The sequence below is a fragment of the Ammospiza caudacuta genome, chromosome 31, assembly GCF_027887145.1.
Source record: "Ammospiza caudacuta isolate bAmmCau1 chromosome 31, bAmmCau1.pri, whole genome shotgun sequence".
Classification (NCBI taxonomy): domain Eukaryota; kingdom Metazoa; phylum Chordata; class Aves; order Passeriformes; family Passerellidae; genus Ammospiza; species Ammospiza caudacuta.
The window spans coordinates 2,348,403-2,370,115 of NC_080623.1; the positions used below are offsets into that span (position 1 = coordinate 2,348,403).

The window sequence follows — 21,713 nt, forward strand, 5'->3', positions numbered from 1 at the left end:
CCCCGCGCAGTGTCCCCCCTGCCTGCCATGTCCCCTGTGCCCCCTCCATGTCCCCTGTGCCCCACCGTGTCCCCCGTATGCTGTGTCCCCCGTGTCCCCCCGCGTTCCTGTCACTCCATGTCCCCTGTGTCCTCCTCGTGTCCCCCGTGCCCTACCATGTCCCCTGTGCCCCTGTGTCTCCTCGCGTTCCGGCCACCCCCGTGTCCCCTGTGCCCTCCATGTCCCCTGTGCCCCCCCGTGTCCCCCACCACATTCTGTGCCCGCTGTGCCCCCTCGCGTTCCTGTCACCCCCGTGTCCCCTGTGCCCCCTCATGTCCCCTGTGCTCCCCGCACGCAGTGTCCCCCGTGCCCTCAGTGTCCCCTGTGCCCCCTCGTGTCCCCCCCGTGTCCCTTGTGCCCCCCGCACGCAGTGTCCCCCGTGGCCTCCGTGCCCCCCGTGCCCTCCATGCCCCTCCCGTGCCCTCCGTGCCCCCCCGTGAAGGACGAGCCGTGTCACAGCACCAGTGTCCGACATTGTCACGTACTTACAGTCACACCCGAGAGATGAAATCGCTGTACACGGCCCGGCCCCCCGGGCCCCCCCGGACCCCCCGGGCCCCCCCCGGGCCTGGGCCCCCCCCCACCGACCCCTCCCGCCCCTCGGCCCCCCCCGGGCTCCCCGGCTCGGCCCCGCGGGGGCGTCTCGGGGGCGTCACAGCCGGGGCGCCCCTACATTCATGGGGGGGTCCCGGGAGGGGGGCGCGGGGGCCCCCCCAGGCCGGCGGGAGGGGCTCGGGGGTCCCGCCGGCCGTGCCCCCCCGCGGGAGGAGGGGCTGGCTCTATCCTATCGCTGAACAAAGCAATAAATTAACAAATTAACGGGGATCCCGAGGGGAGACCGAGAAACGGGGGCGGGCGGGGGGTCGGGCCACGGGGGGGGCGGCAGGGCACGGAATGGGGAGGGGGCGTACAAAAGGTTGTTGTAGAAAAGGAGGGGGGGAGGGTCGGGGTCTGCTCTGCTCCTGCCACCGAGCGGGGCTGTGCCAGGGCGGGGGGCACGGCCGGGGGGACACGGGGACAGCGGGGGTGGCGAGGGTGACCTGGGCAGGTGACAAGGGGAGGGGGACACAGCACGCGGGAACGGGGACAGAGCGATGTGAGCAGGGGACAATGCGGGGTGACGGTGACAGGGACAGGGGGTGGCACCGGCAAGGAGGGACAGGGACAGGGGTTACCCCGCCCTCAGTGCCCCCACCCCACGCCGGGGCACAATACCCCGGGCAGGGGACAGGAAGGTGGCAGTGGCATCACTGTGACCCTGGCGTGGGGGTCCCTGGCACGGAGAGGGGGAGGCAGGACCAGCGGAGACCCCGACACGGAAAGGATAATAAAGGATAATAAAGGATAATAAATAGAGCATCAAAAGTACAAACCGTGGGCACGGGGCGAGCCCGGCGGTGGCACCGGGACGGCCCCGGGCCGCGGGCACGCCCAGCCGGGGGTGGCACCGGGGGTGGCACCGGGGGCTCCGGGCCCCTCGGGGCTATACCAGGGCAGAGCGGGGCTCGCACGGCCCCACGCTGGCGCAGCTGCTGCGGCGGCGGGGCCCGGGGGTCGGGGGCCCGCCGGGGGTCGGGGGGCCGGGGGTCGGGGGGCTGCCGGGGGTCGGGGGGCTGCCGGGCCCCTCGCCGGGACAGCCGTGCTGCAGCAGGATGTCCGAGCACTCGCGGCTGCCGGCGCGGCGGGCGTAGAACAGCGCGGTGCGGCCGTGAGCGTCCCGGGCCCGCACGTCGGCCCCGTACTGCGGGCACGGCCGGGTGTCACCCGCGGGGCCACCCAGGGTCACCCGGGAACGGCCCCAGAGGCCGTGCGGGGTCCCGCGGGGATGGGCCACGTCCCCGGTGTCACCCCAGGGCGTCCTGGCACATCCCAGGATGGCCGCGGACACTTCACATCTCCCACGGTCACGCCATTGTCCCCAGGACCGCACCGCGTCCCCCATGACCGTGCTGTGTCCTTCAGGACCATCCCACATCCCCTGTGACCACCCCATGGTCCCCATGACCCCACCACGTCACCAGTGACCACCCCATGGTGCCCAAGACTACATCACATCCCTGATGACCACACCACGGTCCTCTTGACCACATCATGTCCCCAGTGACCACCTCACGGTCCCCAAGACCGCACCCCATCCCTCAAGGCCACACCACATCCCCCATGACCCTCCCCATGTCCCCATGACCACACCACATCCCCCGTGACTGGACCATGTCCCCCATGACCACACCATGTCCCCAAAAGCCACTCCACGGTCCTCATGGCCACATCACTCACCTTCTGGCCATGCCATGGTTCCCAAGGCCACCCCCCATCCCTCAAGACCACACCACAGTTCCCAAGACCACCTCAGGGTCCCCATGACCAGCCCTCAAGACCATCCCATGTCCCCAGTGACCACACCATGGTCCCTTCAAGACCATACCATGTCCCTGATAACCACTCCAGAGTCCCCAGTGACCACCCCATGTCCTCGTGACCACACCACATCCTCAATGACCACACCACAGTCCCCATGACCACACCATGTCCCTCAAAGCCACCCCACGGTCCTCATGGCCATGTCACTCAACTCCTGGCCCTGCCACAGTTCCCAAGACCATCCCACAGTCCCCAATGACCACCCCATGATGCCCATGACCACCCCCCAGCCCTCAAGACCACCCCATAGTCCCCATGACCACACCACATCCCTCAAGACCACATCACATCCCTGATGACCACCCTATGGTCCCCATGACCACCTCATGTCCTCATGACCACACCACCTCCCCATGACCACCCCGCATCCCTCAAGGCCACACCACAAGCCCGATGACCACCCCGTGGTCCCCAAGACAACCCCACATCCCCAGTGACCACCCCGTGGTCCCCATGACCACCCCGTGGTCCCCAAGACAACCCCACATCCCCAGTGACCACCCCGTGGTCCCCAAGACAACCCCATGGTCCCCAAGACAACCCCACATCCCCAGTGACCACCCCGTGGTCCCCATGACCACCCCATGGTCCCCAAGACAACCCCACATCCCCAGTGACCACCCCGTGGTCCCCAAGACAACCCCGTGGTCCCCAAGACCACACAACATCCCCCACACCCACCCCACGGTCCCCACAACCACACCATCCCCCTCACGGCCATGCCACACCACCCACGGTGACCCCACATCCCCCACAGCCCTCCCAAGACCCCGCCACCCCCGTGCCCACCGTGCTGCCCACCCACCCAGCAGTGCCCACGTACCCACACCAGCAGCTGGGTGATCACCACCTGGGCGCCGTCGCAGGCCAGGTGCAGCGCCGTGCGCCGCTCGGCGTCGGCCGTGGGCACGTTGAGCTGCTCCTTGTGGCTGTGGGCCAGCAGCAGCAGCACCGCGGGCAGGTCCTGCTGGCCCACGGCCACCAGCAGCCGCTCGGCCAAGGGCGCCTCGGCCGCGGGCAGCGGCGCCAGGAACAGGCGCTGCTCGTACTTGGCACGGATCCACGACTCCCGCTCCTCCCTGGCATGGGGACACGTGGGGGACACAGGGGACAGAGAGGGACATGGGGAGTAAGGGGTGGATCCACGACGCCCGCTCCTCCCTGGGCACAGAGCAGGGGGACACAGGGGACACAAGTGACATGGGGTGTTAGGGATGGATCCACGACTCCCGCTCCTCCCTGGGCATGGGGACACACAGGGGACATGGGGTGTTAGGAAGGAATCCACGACTCCCGATCCTCCCTGGGCATGGGGACACACGGGGGACATGGGGACACACGGGGGACATGGGGGGACACAGGGGACATGGGGTGTTAGGGATTGATCCACGACTCCCGCTCCTCCCTGGGCACGGGGACACGGGGGACATGGGGACGTGGGGAGTTAGGGACACATCCACGACTCTCACTCCTCCCTGGGCATGGAGACACGGGGGACACGGGGGGACACAGGTGACATGGGGAGTTAGGGACACATCTGCCACTCCTGCTCCTCCCTGGGCACACAGGGGACACAGGGGACATGGGACATGGGGGACATGGGGAGTTCGGGACACATCCATGACTCCCGCTCCTTCCTGGGCACAGAAGGGACACACGGGGGACATGGGGACACAGGGGGTCACGGAGTGTTAGGGACAAATCAATAATTCCCTCTTCTCCCTGGGTACGGGGACACAGGGGACACAGGGGACACAGAGGACATGGGGAGTTAGGAATTAGTCCATGATTCCTGCTCCTCTCTGGGCATGGGGACACACAGGGGACACAGGGGGACAGAGAGGGACATGGGGAGTTAGGGACACATCCACAACTCCTGCTCCTCCCTGGGCACTGGGCATGGGGACACAGGGGACACAGGGGACACGGGGGACATGGGGAGTCCAGGACAAATCAACAATTCCCTCTCCTCCCTGGGCATGGGGACACAGGGGACATAGGGGACACAGGGGACACAGGGTACACAGAACGTTAGGGAGGGAAGGGTGGCATCATGGGGACACAGAGACGCAGTTCCTGTTCCTCCCAAAATAGAGGGGCGTGGGGACATGGGGGACACAGGGGGCATGGGGAGTTAGGGACAAATCCACCATTCCCTCTCCTCTCTGGTCACGGGGCCATGGGGACACAGAGGGCACAGGGGGACATGTGGGACACAGGGGACACAGGGGACGCGGGGGACACGGGGGACACGGGGGACACAGGAACACGGGATGTTAGGGACAGCAGGGTGGCACCACGGGGATGCAGAGCCACAGTTCCTGCTGCTCCCTGGGCACAGAGGGGGCATGGGGACATAGGGGACACAAGGGACACAGGGGACACGGGGTGTTAGGAACTAATCCGTGACTCCCTCTCCTCCCTGGATATGGGGACACAGGGGACACAGGGGACATGTGGGACACAGGGGACACAGGGGACATGGGGGACACAGGGTGTCAGGGACGGCAGGGTGGCACCACGGGGACACAGAGCCACAGCTCCTGCCACACCCTGGGCACAGCGGGGGCATGGGGACACAGGGGTGTGGCAGTGGGGACACAAAGGTGGCAGTGGCGCGTGGTGGCATCGCAGGGACAGGGAGGGTGAAAACGGGGGGGACACATGAGGGACACATGGCAGCAGGGTGGCACGAGAGGTGCCACACAGGAAGGGCAGGGGTGTCAGTGGGGCATTGCTGGGTTGTGGGGTCACAAGGGACAGGGGTGGGGACACGGGGGCACCGGGGGCATGAGGAGAACGGGCATCAGAGTCTGTGGGATGGCACAGTGGTGACACGCGGGCTGGGGACACAGGGCACCAGGGAGGGAAGGGTGGCACCATGGTGGTGTAGGGGACAGGGACATGTGGTGACATCAGGAATGGCAGGGCAGCATCATGGTGGCATAGAGGACAGGGATGTGTGGCACTATCAGGAGTGGCAGGGTGGCATTGTGGTGGCATAGAGTACAGGAACTTGGTGATGAAGGAACTTGTGGTGGCACCAGGGATGGCTGGGTGGCATCATGGTGGCATAGAGGACAGGAACATGTGGTGGCATCAAGGATGGCAGGGTGGTATTATGGTGGCATAAGGGACGGGAACTTGTGGTGGCATCACAGTGGCATTGGGGACAGGGACATGTGGCAGCATCAGGAATGGCAGGGTGGCATCATGGTGGCATTGGGGACAGGGACATGTGGCAGCATCAGGAATGGCAGGGTGCCATCATGGTGGCATTGGGGACAGGGACATATGGCAGCATCAGGAATGGCAGGGTGGCATCACGTCAGCCCAGAGCACAGGGCCATGTGGTGGCACAGGCACAAGGGTGACACTGGGGGCACACAGGGGGTGACACTGGGGGCACACAGGCACAAGGGTGACACTGGCGCACACAGGGTGACACGGGGGCACACAGGGTGACACTGGGGGCACACAGGGGGTGACACTGGGGGCACACAGGGTGACACGGGGGCACACAGGGTGACACTGGGGGCACACAGGGTGTGACACCGGGGGCACACAGGGTGACACTGGGGGCACACGGGGGGTGACACTGGGGGCACACAGGGGGTGACACTGGGGGCACACAGGCACAAGGGTGACACTGGCGCACACAGGGTGACACGGGGGCACACAGGGGTGATCTGGGGGCACACAGGGTGACACCAGGAGCACACAGAGTGACACGGGGGCACACAGGGGGTGACACGGGAGCACACAGAGTGACACTGGGGGCACACAGAGTGACACGGGGGCACACAGGGGGTGACACTGGGGGCACACAGGGTGACACGGGGGCACACAGGGTGACATGGGGGCACACAGGGATGATACTGGGAGCACACAGAGTGACACGGGAGCACACAGAGGTGACACTGGGGGCACACAGGGGTGACACGGGGGCACACAGGGTGACACTGGGGGCACAGAGAGATGACACCGAGGCACACAGAGGTGACACCGGAGGCACACAGGGTGACACGGGGGCACACAGGGTGACACAGGGGCACACAGGGTGACACCAGGGGCACACAGAGTGACACGGGGGCACACAGGGTGACACCAGGGGCACACAGAGTGACACCGGGGCACACAGAGTGACACGGGGGCCCACGGGGCAGGGCTCACCCACCGGGAGGACTCGTGCGTGGGTTTGCAGCGCCCGCGCGGGTTCTGCTCCCAGATGCTGTTGGCGGTGGCGTTGCCGATGGCCGAGAGCACCAGGGTCAGCTCGCGGGGCCAATCGTCCAGGTCCAGCGAGCGCACGCGCGACACGTGCGTGCCCAGGTTGCGGTGGATGCCCGAGCACTCGATGCAGATCAGGGCGCCCAGGTTCAGGCTGGCCCACGTGGGGTCTGCGGGGTGAGCGGGGGTGGTGGGTGAGATGTGGGCACCTGGGGGTCCTCATGGTGGCACACAGTGTGGCACAGCGTGGCACACGGCGTGGCACGTGGTGGCGGTGAGCCGCGGCACCGTGTGGTCCATGCCATCCATCGTCCATCGTGTGACCCATGGCATCGTGTCACCCACGGCATCTCATGTCCCCCATGGCACTGAGTGGCTTATGGCACTGTGTGACCCTGGCACGGCTCATGGCACCACGTGCATGCCCAGGTTGCGGTGGATGCGTGGCACGTGGTGGCGGTGAGCCACGGCACCGTGTGGCGTTGTGTCACCCATGGCATCGTGTGACCCTGGCACGGTGCGGCTCGTGGCACCGTGTGGGGTCTGCGGGGTGAGCGGGGGTGGTGGGTGAGCTGCGGCACCCCTGGGGTCCCCGTGGTGGGACACAGTGTGACACATGGCGTGGCACGTGGTGGCGGTGAGCCACGGCACAGTGTGGTCCATGCCATCCATCGTGTGACCCACGGCATCGTGTCACCCACGGCATCACATGTCCCCCATGGCATTGTGTGGCTTATGGCACTGTGTGACCCTGGCACGGCTCATGGCACCACGTGCGTGCCCGGGTTGTGGTGGATGCCCGAGCACTCGATGCAGATCAGGGCGCCCAGGTTCAGGCTGGCCCACGTGGGGTCTGCGGGGTGAGCGGGGGTGGTGGGTGAGATGCGGGCACCTGGGGGTCCTCGTGGTGGCACACAGTGTGACACAGTGTGGCACATGGTGGCGGTGAGCCACGGCATGGTGCGGCTCATGGCGCCGTGTGGCATCACATGTCCCATGGCATCATGTCACCCATGTGGCTTATGGAATTGTGTGACCCTGGCACGGTGTGGCTCATGGCACTGTGTGGCATGGTGTCACCCATGGCATCATGTCCCACAGCATTGTGTGGCTCATGGCACTGTGTGACATTGTGTCACCATGTGGCATGGTGTCACCCATGGCATCATGTCCCACAGCATTGTGTGGCTCATGGCACTGTGTGGCATGGTGTCACCCATGGCATCATGTCCCACAGCATTGTGTGGCTCATGGCACTGTGTGGCATTGTGTCACCCATGGCATCGCATGTCCTATGGTATTGTGTAACCCTAGCATGGTGTCACCCATGGCACCTTGTGGCCTGTGCCATGCATCGTGTGACCCACAGCACCATGTGGCATCGTGTCACCCATGGCATCATGTCCCATGGCATTGTGTGACCCTGGCATGGTGTGGCTCATAGCCCCATGTGGCCCGTGCCATCCATTGTGTGACCCATGGCACTATGTGACCTGTGCCATCCATTGTGTGACCCATGGCACTATGTGACCTGTGCCATCCATTGTGTGACCCATGGCACCACGTGACCCATGCCAACATACGGCCCAGGCCATCATGTGACCCACAGAACCGTGTGACACGTGCCATCGCGTGGCCCACAGCCCTCCCTCGCCCCAGTTGCCAGGTGGCCCATGGCCCCTGGCACAGTGCCACCCCGTGGCACCACCACCTGCATTCAGGGCTCTGCAGGGCACCCCTGGCCCATGAACTGATGTCCCCGCATGTCCCACGAATGGGTGTCCCCTCATGTCCCCCCCATTGTCCCCCAGACTCACTGGGTGCCCCACAGTCCATGCAGAGTGAGTTCTCACGGGCACCATGTCCCATTGTCCCATGAATGGATGTCCCCTCATTCCCCTCATGTCTCATGCCCACCTGTGCCCCCCATTGTCCCCCGATGTCCCCCATTGTTCCCCAGTGCCCCTGGCACTCACTGGGTGCCCCACAGTCCACGCAGAGTGAGTTCCCTCAGGCACTGCTGTCCCATGAACGGATGTCCCCCCATGTCCCATGAACCGATGTCCCCTCATGTTCCACGCCCACCTGTGCCCCCCATTGTCCCCCATTGTCCCCCAGACTCACTGGGTGCCCCGCAGTCCACGCACAGCGAGTTCCCTCGGGCGTTGCGGATGGCCTGGATGGCCACGGCCTCGCTCTGGCTGTCCATGCGCGCCTGGAGGGGGCACAGGGGGTGAGAGGGGCACTGGGGTGGCACACGGGGTGAGAGGGGCACTGGGGGTGAGAGGGGCACTGGGGGTGAGAGGGGCACTGGGGTGGCACTGGGGGTGAGAGGGGCACTGGGGTGGCACAGGGGGTGAGAGGGGCAGGGGGTGGCACACACGGGGTGAGAGGGGCACTGGGGTGGCACACGGGGTGAGAGGGGCAGGGGGGTGGCACAGGGGGTGAGAGGGGCATGGGGGTGGCACAGGGGGTGAGAGGGGCACGGGGGTGGCACAGGGGGTGAGAGGGGCACTGGGGTGGCACACAGGGGTGAGAGGGGCACTGGGGTGGCACATGGGGATGAGAGGGGCACGGGGGTGGCACATGGGGGTGAGAGGGGCACTGGGGGTGAGAGGGGCACGGGGGTGGCACTGGGGGTGAGAGGGGCACGGGGGTGGCACGGGCGCCCTGCCAGCCCCCCCTCCGAGCTCCCACCTTGTTCTTGCTGCTCTCGCAGCACTGCAGGCTGGCCAGGATCTGGCTCTCGATGGCCTGCACCCACGCGTCGCGCTCCTCGAAGCTGCCAGCCTCGAAGTGCCACGTCTGCCCCGTGCTCGACACGATCAGGAACTCAAAGTTCTCCTCCTCTGCGGGACCAGAGACCCCCGGGGGGGGCGCTGGGATGAGGCTCCGACACCCACTATGGGCCCAGCACCCCAAACCCACCCCTGGCACCCCAATCCCCTCCCCAGAGGTGCCCACCCCGGCTGGGGCGTGCTGGCAGCAGGCAAGGGGGGCACAGCCACATGCACGGGAGGCACCGCTCACGCCACGTTACCTGTTTTATAAATATTTCTTAAACTACCAAAACTTTTTAATTTCCACATTTTGCGCTTGGCTGCGGAGGGTCCGGGCAGCAGGAGTGGAGAGAGGAAACGGGGACAGAGTCAGGGGGGCCCACGAAGCCCTGGGGACGGTGCAGAAGGTGGCAGGCAGAAGGTGGCAGAGCGAGGGGGGTGCGTGGACAGCGTGGCCGAGCGTGGCCGGGGGTGAGGGGCAGCATCGGCCCAGATCCCCCCGAGTTCCGGGGCGTCCTTGCCGTGGAGGGTGGTGGCCTTGTCCCCGCAGTGCCACCGTGGGGGCCCGGGGCTGGGGACGCACGGCTGCGGCACCCACCTTCTGCCTGCCCGCCCGAGCCCTCGGTCTTGGACGGCGTCATCAGCTTCTTCCTGCGGTGCTTCTTCCTGTCCACCAGGGGCGAGGGCGGGGGGTCCCTGCCAGCGCTGCCGGGGCTGGACACGGCCTCGAAGGACAGCGGGGACTCTGCCGAGACACCACGCGGGGGACGCTGGGGACACCACGGACACCGGGGCCGCCGGGGCCACCAGGCGCCTGAGGAGCAGGGGGCGAACCAGGAGCACTGAGGCCACCAGGGTCGTCAAGTCCATCAGAACCGTCAGGTCAGGGCTATCAAGGTCACCAAATCCATCAGAACCACCCAAGTCAGGGCTATCAAGGTCACCAAATCCATCAGAACCACCCAAGTCAGGGCTATCAAGGTCACCAAATCCATCAGAACCACCCAAGTCAGGGCTATCAGAGTCACCAACACCATCAGAACCACTCAGGGCTATCAGGGTCACCAAGTCCATCAGAACCATGCAGGTCAGGGTTATCAGGGTCACCAACACCATCAGAACCACGCAGGACTATCAGGGTCACCAAGTCCATCAGAACCACGCAGGTCAGGACTAGCAGGGTCACCAAGTCCATCAGAACCACCCAGGGCTATCAGGGTCACCAAGTCCATCAGAACCACACAGGTCAGGTCTATCAGGGTCATCAAGTCCATCAGAACCCTCAGGTCAGGGCTATCAAGGTCACCAAGTCCATCAGAACCACCCAAGTCAGGGCTATCAGAGTCACCAACACCATCAGAACCACGCAGGTCAGGGCTATCAGGGTCACCAAGTCCATCAGAACCACCCAGGGCTATCAGGGTCACCAAGTCCACTTGGGCCACCAGGGCCACTGGACTCACTGGGTCAGCAGGGTCAAGTCCCCCAGAGGTGCTGGGCATACTGGGGCCATCAGAGCTCACCAGGGTCACTGATCTCACTGTGACCACCAGGACCAAGTCCCAAAGCCACCAAGTTCATTGGTCTTACCAAAATCCCTGAGGCCACCAGGGTCACAAGAGCCTCTTGGCTCACCAGAGTCATGGAGGTCACCAGGGCCACTGGGCTCACCAGGCTCACCAGGTTCATTGTGGCTTCTGGGACTCCCAGGTCCATGTGCTCACCACGGCCAGCAGTTTCACTGCGGCCACCAGCACCACCAAAGGGCCACCAGATCCCTGGGCTCACCAGGACCACCAGGGTTATTGTGGTCACTGGAGTCACCAAGGGCCACCAGGTCCCTGGGGTGACCAGATCCACAACGGTTATTGTGGTCACCAAGGGCCACCAAGGGCCACCAGGTCCCTGGGGTGACCAGATCCACAACGGTTATTGTGGTCACCAAGGGCCACCAAGGGCCACCAGATGCCTGGGCTCACCAAGTTCACCAGGGTTGTTGTGGCCTCCAGAGCCACCAGAACCACCAGGGCCAACCAAGGGCCACCTGGTCCCTGAGGTCACCAGGACCACCAGGGTTATTATGGCCATCACTGGGGTCAGCAAAGGCCACCTGGTCCCTGAGCTGATCAAATCCACCAGGTTTTCTGTGGCCTCCAGAACCACCAGGGCCACCAAGGGCCACTAGGTCCCTGAGCTCACTGTGGTCACCAGTGCCACCAAGGGCCACCAGGTCCATGAGCTCACCAGGACCACCAGGTTTACCGTGGCCTCCAGAGCCACCAGTGCCACCAAGGGTCACCAGTACTCAGAAGCCACCATGCTCAGTGAGGCCACCACGGGGATGTCCCTGTGGGTGGCCCGGGAGGTGGCCGTGTCCCTGCCCGTGCCGTGTCACTCACCTGAGGCCAGCTTGGCGCTGGAGGCGGAGGCGCAGCGCTGCAGGGACCCCTTGCCCACCACCTTCAGCCCCGGCTCTGGGGGCAGGCTCAGCCCCACCGAGGGGACGGCGGCTGCAAGGGGAGGGACGGCGTCACCGCGGTGCCACCCCCGTGGTGTCCCCCCATCCCCGGTACCCCCGGGGCTCACCGGCGGGCTCGGGGTCCCGCAGCAGCCCGTTGATGCTGGCCGAGGGCCCGCAGGCGGAGATGGCGCGGGGCGGGCGCTTGCCCGGCACCTTGACCGTGGTGCGCAGCAGGTCCATCTCCTTGCCGTGCGTGCTGTGGATGTAGTCCTGCGGGGACAGCGAGGGTGACACCGGGCTCTGCCACCCTTTGGGGACACGGGGGGACAACGGGGGCGCTCACGTTGATGCTGGGGTGGTAGAAGAGGAGGCCGTTGCTGGACAGGGTCACGTATTTCTTCTTCCACTCCTTGTTCAGGGAGTTGCCGCTGCGCTTCAGCAGGAAGCTCTGGGGACAGGGAGCAGTGAGGGGACACTGGGGACACAGGGGACACAGGAGACACAGCCACATCCTCCTGCCACCGCCACCACCCACCTGCTTGATGGGGATGGCACGGCCGCTGCCGGCGCCCTCGCCTCGGCTGTCCAGGCTGCGCTTCTCGGAGTCACTGCCACGACGCGTCTGTGGGCACGGGGACAGGACAGGGGGTGGCACTCGGGGCACAGCTGGGGACACTGGTGTGCCCACATGTCCCCCACTGCTGCAGCCTGGTGGTGGGGACATTGGGGTGCCACAGACACCAGCACTGCAGCCACATGGTGGGGACACCCTGGGTGCCCACGTGTCCCTCAGTGCCACCACCACCACGTCACAGGGGCGCTATGGATGCCATGTGTCCCCGCCACCCTGCTAGAGGACACATCAGAAGCCCCATGGTGGGGACATCCTGGGTGCCCTGCATGCCCCCCATCCCCACACTGGATGCCCACATGTCCATCACTACCACCACCATGTCAAAGGGGTGCTATAGATGCCATGTGTGCCCGCCACCCTGCTAGAGGACACATCAGAAGTTGCATGATGGGGACATCCTGGGTGCCCATGCATCCCTCAGTGCCACCATCACCATGTCCCAGAGGGGTGCTATGGGTGCCATATGTCCCCACCACCCTGCTGGAGGACACATGAGAAGCTCCATGATGGTGTCCATGCATCCCTCATTGCCATGACCACCACGTCCCACAGGGGCACCAGGGATGCCATGTGTCCCCCCACCCTGCTAAAGGACACATCAGAAGCTCCATGGTGGGGACACCCTGGCTGCCCACATGTCCCCCATCCCACATGTGGGACATACCCACATGTCCCTCAGCGCCACCACCCCCATGCCATGGGGACAACTGAGGTGCCATGTGCTCCTCAATGTCACCACCCTGCCAGAGGACACCTGGGCTGCCGCATGTCCCTTGCTGCCACCACCCTGTCAGGATGACGTTCTGGGTAACACCACCAAGGGGACACCCAGCATGTCACACCCCACATGTCACCATGCTGTGCCAGGGTGCCTGGTGCCCCCTGTGCCCCCGGTGCCCCCGGTGCCCCCGTGCACTCACGGTGAAGAGGCTGGTGCGGCGCTTGGCCCCGCGGTGCAGCGAGCTGGGGGTGCCCAGCGGGGCCGGGGTCTCGCTGCGCAGCTCCCGGTGGCTCACGTTGGGCGTGGAGGGCAGCGAGGACGAGTAGTCGCTGGTGTGGCCACCATTGCTGGTCTGGGGGGACACGGGGTCAGCCTGGGCTGTGCCCGGCGCTGGGGAGGGGCTCGGGGGTTACCTGGGGGTACCTGGCTGGGGTGGACCCCCCCCACCGGGGTGGAGGCGGCTGAGTGGCTCGGGGAGCTGGGCAGGGACTTGCAGGACGCCATCAGCTGCTGCTGCTTCTTGAGCGCCACGGCCCGCTGGGCCACTGCAGGAGACTGGGTCAGGAGGGCTGGGCCACAACCTGCCCTGGCACCGGCCCGGGTACCCACAGCTGGGTACCCACATCTGGGTACCCACACCTGGGTACCCACACATGGGTACCCACACCTGGATACCCACACCTGGGCACCCACACCTGGATACCCACACCTGGATACCCACACCTGGGTACCCACAGCTGGGTACCCACATCTGGGTACCCACACCTGGATACCCACACCTGGGTACCCACACCTGGATACCCACAGCTGGGTACCCACACCTGGGTACCCACACCTGGATTCCCACACCTGGATTCCCACACCTGGGTACCCACATCTGGACACCCACACCTGGGTACCCACATCTGGACACCCACACCTGGGTACCCACACATGGGTACACACACCTGGGTACCCACACCTGGGTACCCACACCTGGACACCCACATCTGGGTACCCACACTGGATACCCACACCTGGGCACCCACACCTGGGTACCCACATCTGGGTACCCACACCTGGATACCCACACCTGGACAAGGTTCTCATAGCCATGCCAGCTGGACACTGTCCCCATCCCACCTGGACATGGGCCCCATCCTCATCCCACTCAGACACTGTCCCCATCCCACCCAGCTGCTGGACACTGTCCCCATCTCACCTGGATGGGGCCCCCATCCCACAGGATTGGACATGGTCCCCATCCCCATCCCACCTGGACATGGTACCCATCCTCATCCCACTCAGACATTGTCCCCATCCCACCTGGATGTCCCCATCCCACAGGGGTGGACATGGTCCCTGACCTACCCAGCTGTGGCTCCACCCCACCTGAACAAGGTCCCCTGCACTACCCTGTCCACAGTCCCCATCCCACCTGGCCATGGTCCCTGTCTCACCTAGACATGGCCCTGTGGCCACCACTCCCCTTGTGGGGACCCAGATGTGATCCCACTCTGGCCACCATCCCCGTCTGACCAGGTCACTGTCCCCATCCCACCTGGCCACGGTCCCCATCACACTCTGGTCACTGTCCCCCCCTCACCATGTCACCAGCCCCCTCCCCACCCCTCAGGGTGTGGTCACCCACCCTCGGTGAAGACCCTGTCCACGTTGAGGCCGTAGGTGGCGCAGGTCTCGTAGTAGAGGCAGCGCCGCGCGTCCCCGCAGAGCGCCCGGGCGCGCGCGTCCTCCACCGCCCGCGGGCTGGACGAGCTGATCTTGTCTGGGGAGCCAGGGGGGGTCACTGGGGGTGCCCCGTGCCCCTCCCACCCCCACAGCCCCCCCCCGTGCCCCCCTGGCTCACCCTGGGTGCCCACCAGCGCCAGGGCCACGTCGCTGGTGCCGCGCAGGTCGCTGAGCAGCGCGTGCAGCTGCGTCACCTCCTCGAAGCTGCTCTCGCTCTCCAGGCTGAAGACGAAGATGACGGCGTCCGCCCAGCTGGCAAACTGGGGGGCCACGGGGGGGGTCAGGGCTCGGCTCTGGCCAGCGTGGCCCCCCCGGGCCCCCGTCCCCTCGTACCTGTGCGTCCGGGGCGCCGGCCTCCTCCCGGATGAGCAGGAGGTGGCTCTGGCCATCAACCGTCACCTCACGCTTGAACTGGCCACCTGCAGTGGGGAGGGGAAGGGGGAGACCCTGCAGGTGTGCTCTGCCCACATGGATGGAACCTCCCATGGCCATGCCCAGCGCCAGGTGTGACCAGTGCTTTGACCCCAAATGTCCCTCAGCCATGCCCAGCACCATGACCTTGCCCATTCTGTGGCCACGTCCATCCCCTTCACCATCTCCACAGCCATCCATGCCCAGCACCATGACCTCGCTCATTCCCTGGCCACGTCCATCCCCTTCACCATCTCCACACCTGTCCATGCCCAGCGTTGTGACTTTGCCCATTCCATGACCGTGTCCATCTCGTGGTCATGCCCAGCCCCACCACATGTCCCTCCCATGCCAAGCTCCATGGATATGTCCACTCATCCATCTCCATCCCCATGGACACGCCATCACTGAACCCATCCCCATGCCCATGGTCACCTCCATGTCCAGCTCCATGGTCATGTCCATTCCCTGCCTATGGACACTGTCTATCCCATGGTCACGTCCATCCATGCCCATGGTCATGCCCATCCCATGCCCATGGTCATGCCCATCCCATGGTCGCATCCATCCCATGGTCATGGTCCATCCCATGCCCATGGTCACATCCATCCCCTGTCCATGGTCACAACCATCCCCTGCCCATGAACATTGTCCATCCCATGTCCATGGTGTGTCCATCCCATGTCCATGGCGTGTCCATCCCATGCCCATGGCGTGTCCATCCCATGCCCATGGTCACGTCCATCCCCTGTCCATGGTCACAACCATCCCCTGCCCATGAACATTGTCCATCCCATGTCCATGGTGTGTCCATCCCATGTCCATGGCGTGTCCATCCCATGCCCATGGTCCATCCCATGGCCATGGTTGTGTCCATCCCATGCCCATGGTTGTGTCCATCCCATGCCCATGGTGTGTCCATCCCATGTCCATGGTTGTGTCCATCCCATGCCCATGGTTTTGTCCATCCCATGCCCATGGTGTGTCCATCCCATGCCCATGGTTGTGTCCATCCCATGCCCATGGTCCATCCCATGCCCATGGTTGTGTCCATCCCATGCCCATGGTGTGTCCATCCCATGCCCATGGTTGTGTCCATCCCATGCCCATGGTCCATCCCATGCCCATGGTTGTGTCCATCCCATGCCCATGGTGTGTCCATCCCATGCCCATGGTTGTGTCCATCCCATGCCCATGGTCCATCCCATGCCCATGGTTGTGTCCATCCCATGCCCATGGTGTGTCCATCCCATGCCCATGGTCACGTCCATCCCCTGCCCACATCCTCCCCATGGCCACTCACTCTCAGTGGGCTCCAAGCCCACGTAGGAGCCGGTGAGGAACCGATGGACGAGCGCCGACTTCCCACTCTTGCTGCTGCCCAGGACACCCTGGGTGGGCACAGGGATGTCAGGATGGCCAGGGACATGGTTCTCGGGGGACATCATGTCCTCAGGGGACATGACACGGGGACAGGGTACTCAGGGGACACGGTGACATGGGGACACAGTCTTCAGGAGACATGGGGACACAGGGACATGGGAACATGGGGACATGGTCCTCAGGGGACAGGGGGACATGGGGACATGGTGACACGGGGGCACAGTCCTCAGGGGACACGAGGACACAGGGACATGGGGACATGAGGACATGGGGACACGGGGACATGGGGACATGAGGACATGGAGACACAGGGACATGGGGACACAGGGACATGGGGACATGAGGACATGGGGACACGGGGACATGGGGACATGAGGACATGGGGACACGGGGACATGGGCACACAGGGACACGGAGACACAGGGACATGAGGACACAGGGACATGGGGACATGAGGACATGGAGACACAGGGACATGGGGACACAGGGACATGGGGACGTGGGGACATGGTCCTCAGGGGACATGGGGACACGGGGACACAGGGACATGGGGACATGGGGACATAAGGACATGGCACCCACCAGGCGGATCTCGGGGATAGAGCGGCCTAGGGTCCATTCCTGGCTGTTCACCAAGGCCTCTGCGGAGGGAGACGGGTGAGACAGAGCCCAGGAACCCCGGGCACCCCCAGGAACCCCGGGCACCCCCAGGAACCCCCAGGAATCCCTGGCACCCCCAGGAACACCTGGCACCCCCAGGAACCCCCAGGAATCCCTGGCACCCCCAGGAACCCCTGGCACCTCCAGGAACCCCGGGCACCCAGAGGAACCCTGGGCAACCTCCAGGAATCCCTGGCATCCCCAGCAGCCCCTGGCACCCCCAGGAGCCCCTGGCACCCCCAGTGCCGGGGTGCCCCCACCCCGCAGCGCAGCAGCAGCTCCCGCGTGGGCGGCCACCAGCTGTCACCCAGCAACGGCACCGGGCCCGCGGGGGCGGCGCGAGGACGCGGAGATGCCACGTGGCACGGACGGGGACGTGGCAGCACGAGGCGTGGTGTGCCAAGGCACGAGGAGGCAGAGGGCACCGGGACGCGGTGGGCACGGGCATGGAGAGCACGGCGTGGCACGGGGACACGATGGGAACCACAACGGGCATCGGGTGGCACAAGGATGTGGTGTGGCATGGGGACACAATGGATTCCAGGATGTGACAGCCGTGAGGGCACGGCGTGGCATCAGGACGTGGTGAGGGGACACAGTGGGAGCCACCAGGCCGTGACAGGCACCGGGACACGGTGTGGCACAAGGATGTGGCATGAGGACATCACGGGCACCGGGACACAGCACGGCAGGGGGGTACGGGGTGACACAAGGACACCACAGATTCCAGTACAGGATGGGCACAAGGACACGATGGACACCAGGACACGGCGTGGCAGCGTGGCACTGGGACATGGTGTGGCACAAGGACAGGACATGGCATGGGGACATGGCGTGGCACTGGGACATGGGGTGGCACAAGGACAGGACACGGCATGGGGACATGGCATGGCACTGGGACATGGTGTGGCAGAAGGATGCGGCATGAGGACACGACGGGCACCAGGACACAGCACGGCAGGGGGATGTGGGGTGGCACAAGGACACCACGGATTCCAGCACATGATGGGCATGGGGACACGATGCCAGTGGTGCCCGACAGCCTTAGGCCTGAGGATTCAGCGTGGTGTGAGCACAGTGTGTGGCACAGGGACACGATGGATGCCAGGACACGGCGTGGCAGTGTGGCACAGGGACATGGTGTGGCACAAGGAGGACACAGCATGAGGACATGGCGTGGCACGTGACGGGTACAAGTTCAGTGGCACCAGAATGCAGCGCATGTGGCACAAGGACACAGCATGGCACTGGGACACAGTGTGGCATGAGGACAGGACATGGCACAAGGAGGACGAGGCATGGCACAGGGATATGGTGGGGCACAAGGATGAGACGTGGCACGAGGACATGGCGTGGCACTGGGACATGGTGTGGCACGAGGACAGGACATGGCACGAGGACACAGCGTGGCACACGACGGGCACAAGTCCGGTGGCACCAGCATGCAGCGCATGTGGCACAGGGACAAGGCGTGGCATGAGGACTTGGCGTGGCACCAGGACAGGTGTGGCACAAGAACGAGGCATGGCATGAGGACGACACAGCATGGCACTGGGACACGGCGTGGCAGCATGTCACCGGGAACATACTTCACATGGTGTGGCATGAGCACAGGACATGGCACGAGGACACGGTGTGGCACTGGGACATGGTGTGGCACTGGGACATGGTGTGGCACAAACATGAGGCGTGGCACAAGGAGGATGCAGCGTGGCACTGGGACATGGTGTGGCACAAGGACAGGACATGGCTCTAGGACACAGCGCAGCACACGATGGGCACAAGTCCAGTGGCACCAGAGCTTGGTGTATGTGGCACAAGGACAAGGCATGGCACTGGGTCATGGTGTGGCACAAGGACAGGACATGGTACGAGGACATGGCGTGGCACACAACGGGCACAAGTTTGGTGGCACCAGAGCACAGCACGTGTGGCACAAGCACCTGGCATGGCATGGGGACATGGTGTTGCATGAGGACGGGACATGGCACAGGGACACGCCGTGGCACAAGCACCTGGCGTGGCACTGGGACATGCCCGGTGACCCCCACACCTCCTACCTGGCATCCCCAGCCCCTGTGGGCACTGGTGGCACCACCAAGGGGGAGCCGAGGCAGGGCACGGTCAGGGTGCCCCCCCCTCTGTGCCTCAGTTTGTGCCCCCAGCGCGGAGCCGGATCCGTGCCAGGCGCGCGCCGGCCGGGAAAGGGTTAACGCTGCCGCCTGTCACCCCTCTCATTGTCACCGAGTGCCACCCCCGGGCCCGCAGGTGCTGCCCACGCACCCCGCGGTGCCAAGGTGCGCGCAGGCACACGGGGGGTGCCGGGGGGGGACAGAAGGACGCGGGGGGACAGGACAGATGGGGGACAGGATGCACGGGTGTGACGCACGGATGGAGGCGAGCGCAGACGGACGGACGGATGGATGGCGGGACAGAACGACGGAGGTGGGGGTCGCGTCTGACCCCCGTGGAGTTCCCCCAGTGGGGAAACTGAGGCACGGGATCCCCACCATGGGATCCCCCCACGGCCAGCACCGGGCCCGCCAAAGTGGGGAGGTCACATCGGCCCAGGGCACAAACACCAAACGCGGCACAGCCCGGGGGTCACAGCCCCCCTGAACCCCACAGCCCCCATCCCACAGCCCCCCTGAACCCACAGCCCCCTCCCCACAAACCCCCTGAACCCCACAGACCCCCTAAAACCCCACAGTCCCCTAAAACCCCACAGACCCCCTAAAACCCCACAGTCCCCTAAAACCCCACAGACCCCCAAAACCCCACAGTCCTCTAAAACCCCACAGTCCCCCGGAACCTCACAGCCCCCCTGAATCTCACAGCCCCCCTAAAACCCCACAGCGCCTCTAAAACCCCACAGCCCCCCGAACCCCACAGAACAGCCCGGTGTTCACAGTCCCGTTGAACCCCACAGCCCCCTGAATCCCACAGCCCCCCCTGAACCCCAAAGCCTCCCTGAACTTCACAGCCCAGCCCGCGGGTCACAGACCCCTGTACCCCACAGCCCCCCTAAAACCCCCAGCCCCTCTGTACCTCACAGCCCCCCCTGAACCCCACAAAACAGCCTGGGGGTCACAGCCCCTCTGAAATACACAGCCCCCCTAAAAGCCCACAGCCCCGCTAAAAGCCCACAGCCCAGCCCGGGGATTACAGCCCCCTGAGCCCTACAGCTCCTCCGTACCCCACAGCCCCCAGCCCACAGCGTCCCTGAACCCCACCTGGGGGTCACAGCCCCCTTGAACCCCACACCGTCCCCGTACCCCACATCCCCAGACGGGTCCTGCTGCCCCCCACGGGCCCCGGGGATCCGGGCGCCTCCTCCTCCTATCAGGTAAACTGAGGCACAGCCCCGCGGCCGCAGCGGGCACCGCCAGCCCTGCCCCGGCTCCCCGGGGCCCGCGGGGACACCGAGCACGGCCGGGGCTGTCCCGGGCCGGTACTCACTGTGCGGGGTGCCCCCGGCCGGCTCTGCACCGGGGGGAGCCCAGGGGGGCGCGGGGTGGGTGGGGGTCGCCGCAGGGCTCTTGGTGAAGATGCCGCTGATGAACTTGAGCATCTTTCGGTCGCGGGTGGAGGCGCGACCCCCCTCGCGTCCCCGCTTGAGCCCGGTCTCGGGGGCGGGGGCGGCCACCAGGACCCCCGGCTGGAGGTCGCTGTAGTCCAGGGTCTTGCTCTTGCCCTTGCTGGGGGACAGCCGGGCCCGGGGGGGCCCCTCGCTCTTGCCCCCCGCCTTGGGGCGCCCCTTCCCCTCTCCCTCGGGCCACGACAGGCGGCTGCCGGCGCCTTTGCCGGGGGCTTTGCCCGCTCGGGGCTCGGGGGTCCCGCGGCTCCCCCCGCCGCCCCCCGCTTTGGGGGGCTTGGGGCCGGCCAGGCGGAGGCGGCGAGCGCCGGCCGAGGGGTGCGGGGAGCCCGCGGGGGGGTCCGGGGGCGGCGGGGGGGCCCCGGCGGCCTCCAGGGGACCCTCGGGGCCCCCCCAGGTGGCCTGGCTGAGGAGGGGGCGCCGGGGGGTCCCGGCGGGCTGCGGGATGTCCAGGGCGGCCAGAGAGCGTCCCGGCCCCTCCAAGGTGCCCTTGGCCCCACGGGGGTCGGGTTTGGGGGGCACGGCCTGCAGAGGGGGGGGCAGCAAGGAAGGGTCGGGTTTGGGGGGCACGGCGGGGGGCGGGGGGGGTTTGGGGGGCACCGCCGGGGGCGGCAACAGCGCCGGGTCGGGTTTGGGGGGCACGGCCGGGG

The 21,713-nt window shown here is 65.7% G+C and overlaps 1 protein-coding gene across 1 annotated transcript; it reads right to left on the reverse strand.

Moving 5' to 3' along the window:
- Positions 1 to 1,033: 1,033 nt before the first annotated feature.
- On the reverse strand, positions 1,034 to 21,266 carry AGAP2 (ArfGAP with GTPase domain, ankyrin repeat and PH domain 2). The gene is made up of 18 exons (XM_058822103.1): positions 20,928 to 21,266; positions 17,391 to 17,449; positions 16,729 to 16,816; positions 15,348 to 15,433; positions 15,133 to 15,274; positions 14,917 to 15,051; positions 13,710 to 13,831; positions 13,486 to 13,638; positions 12,467 to 12,553; positions 12,275 to 12,379; positions 12,057 to 12,201; positions 11,870 to 11,980; positions 10,069 to 10,215; positions 9,388 to 9,539; positions 8,815 to 8,905; positions 6,638 to 6,860; positions 3,284 to 3,539; positions 1,034 to 1,780 (listed from the first exon to the last, which is right to left on the reverse strand). The coding sequence occupies exons 1-18, from the start codon at positions 21,037 to 21,039 to the stop codon at positions 1,523 to 1,525; spliced, it is 2,472 nt and encodes an 823-aa protein (XP_058678086.1). The 5' UTR covers positions 21,040 to 21,266; the 3' UTR covers positions 1,034 to 1,522.
- Positions 21,267 to 21,713: the final 447 nt, after the last annotated feature.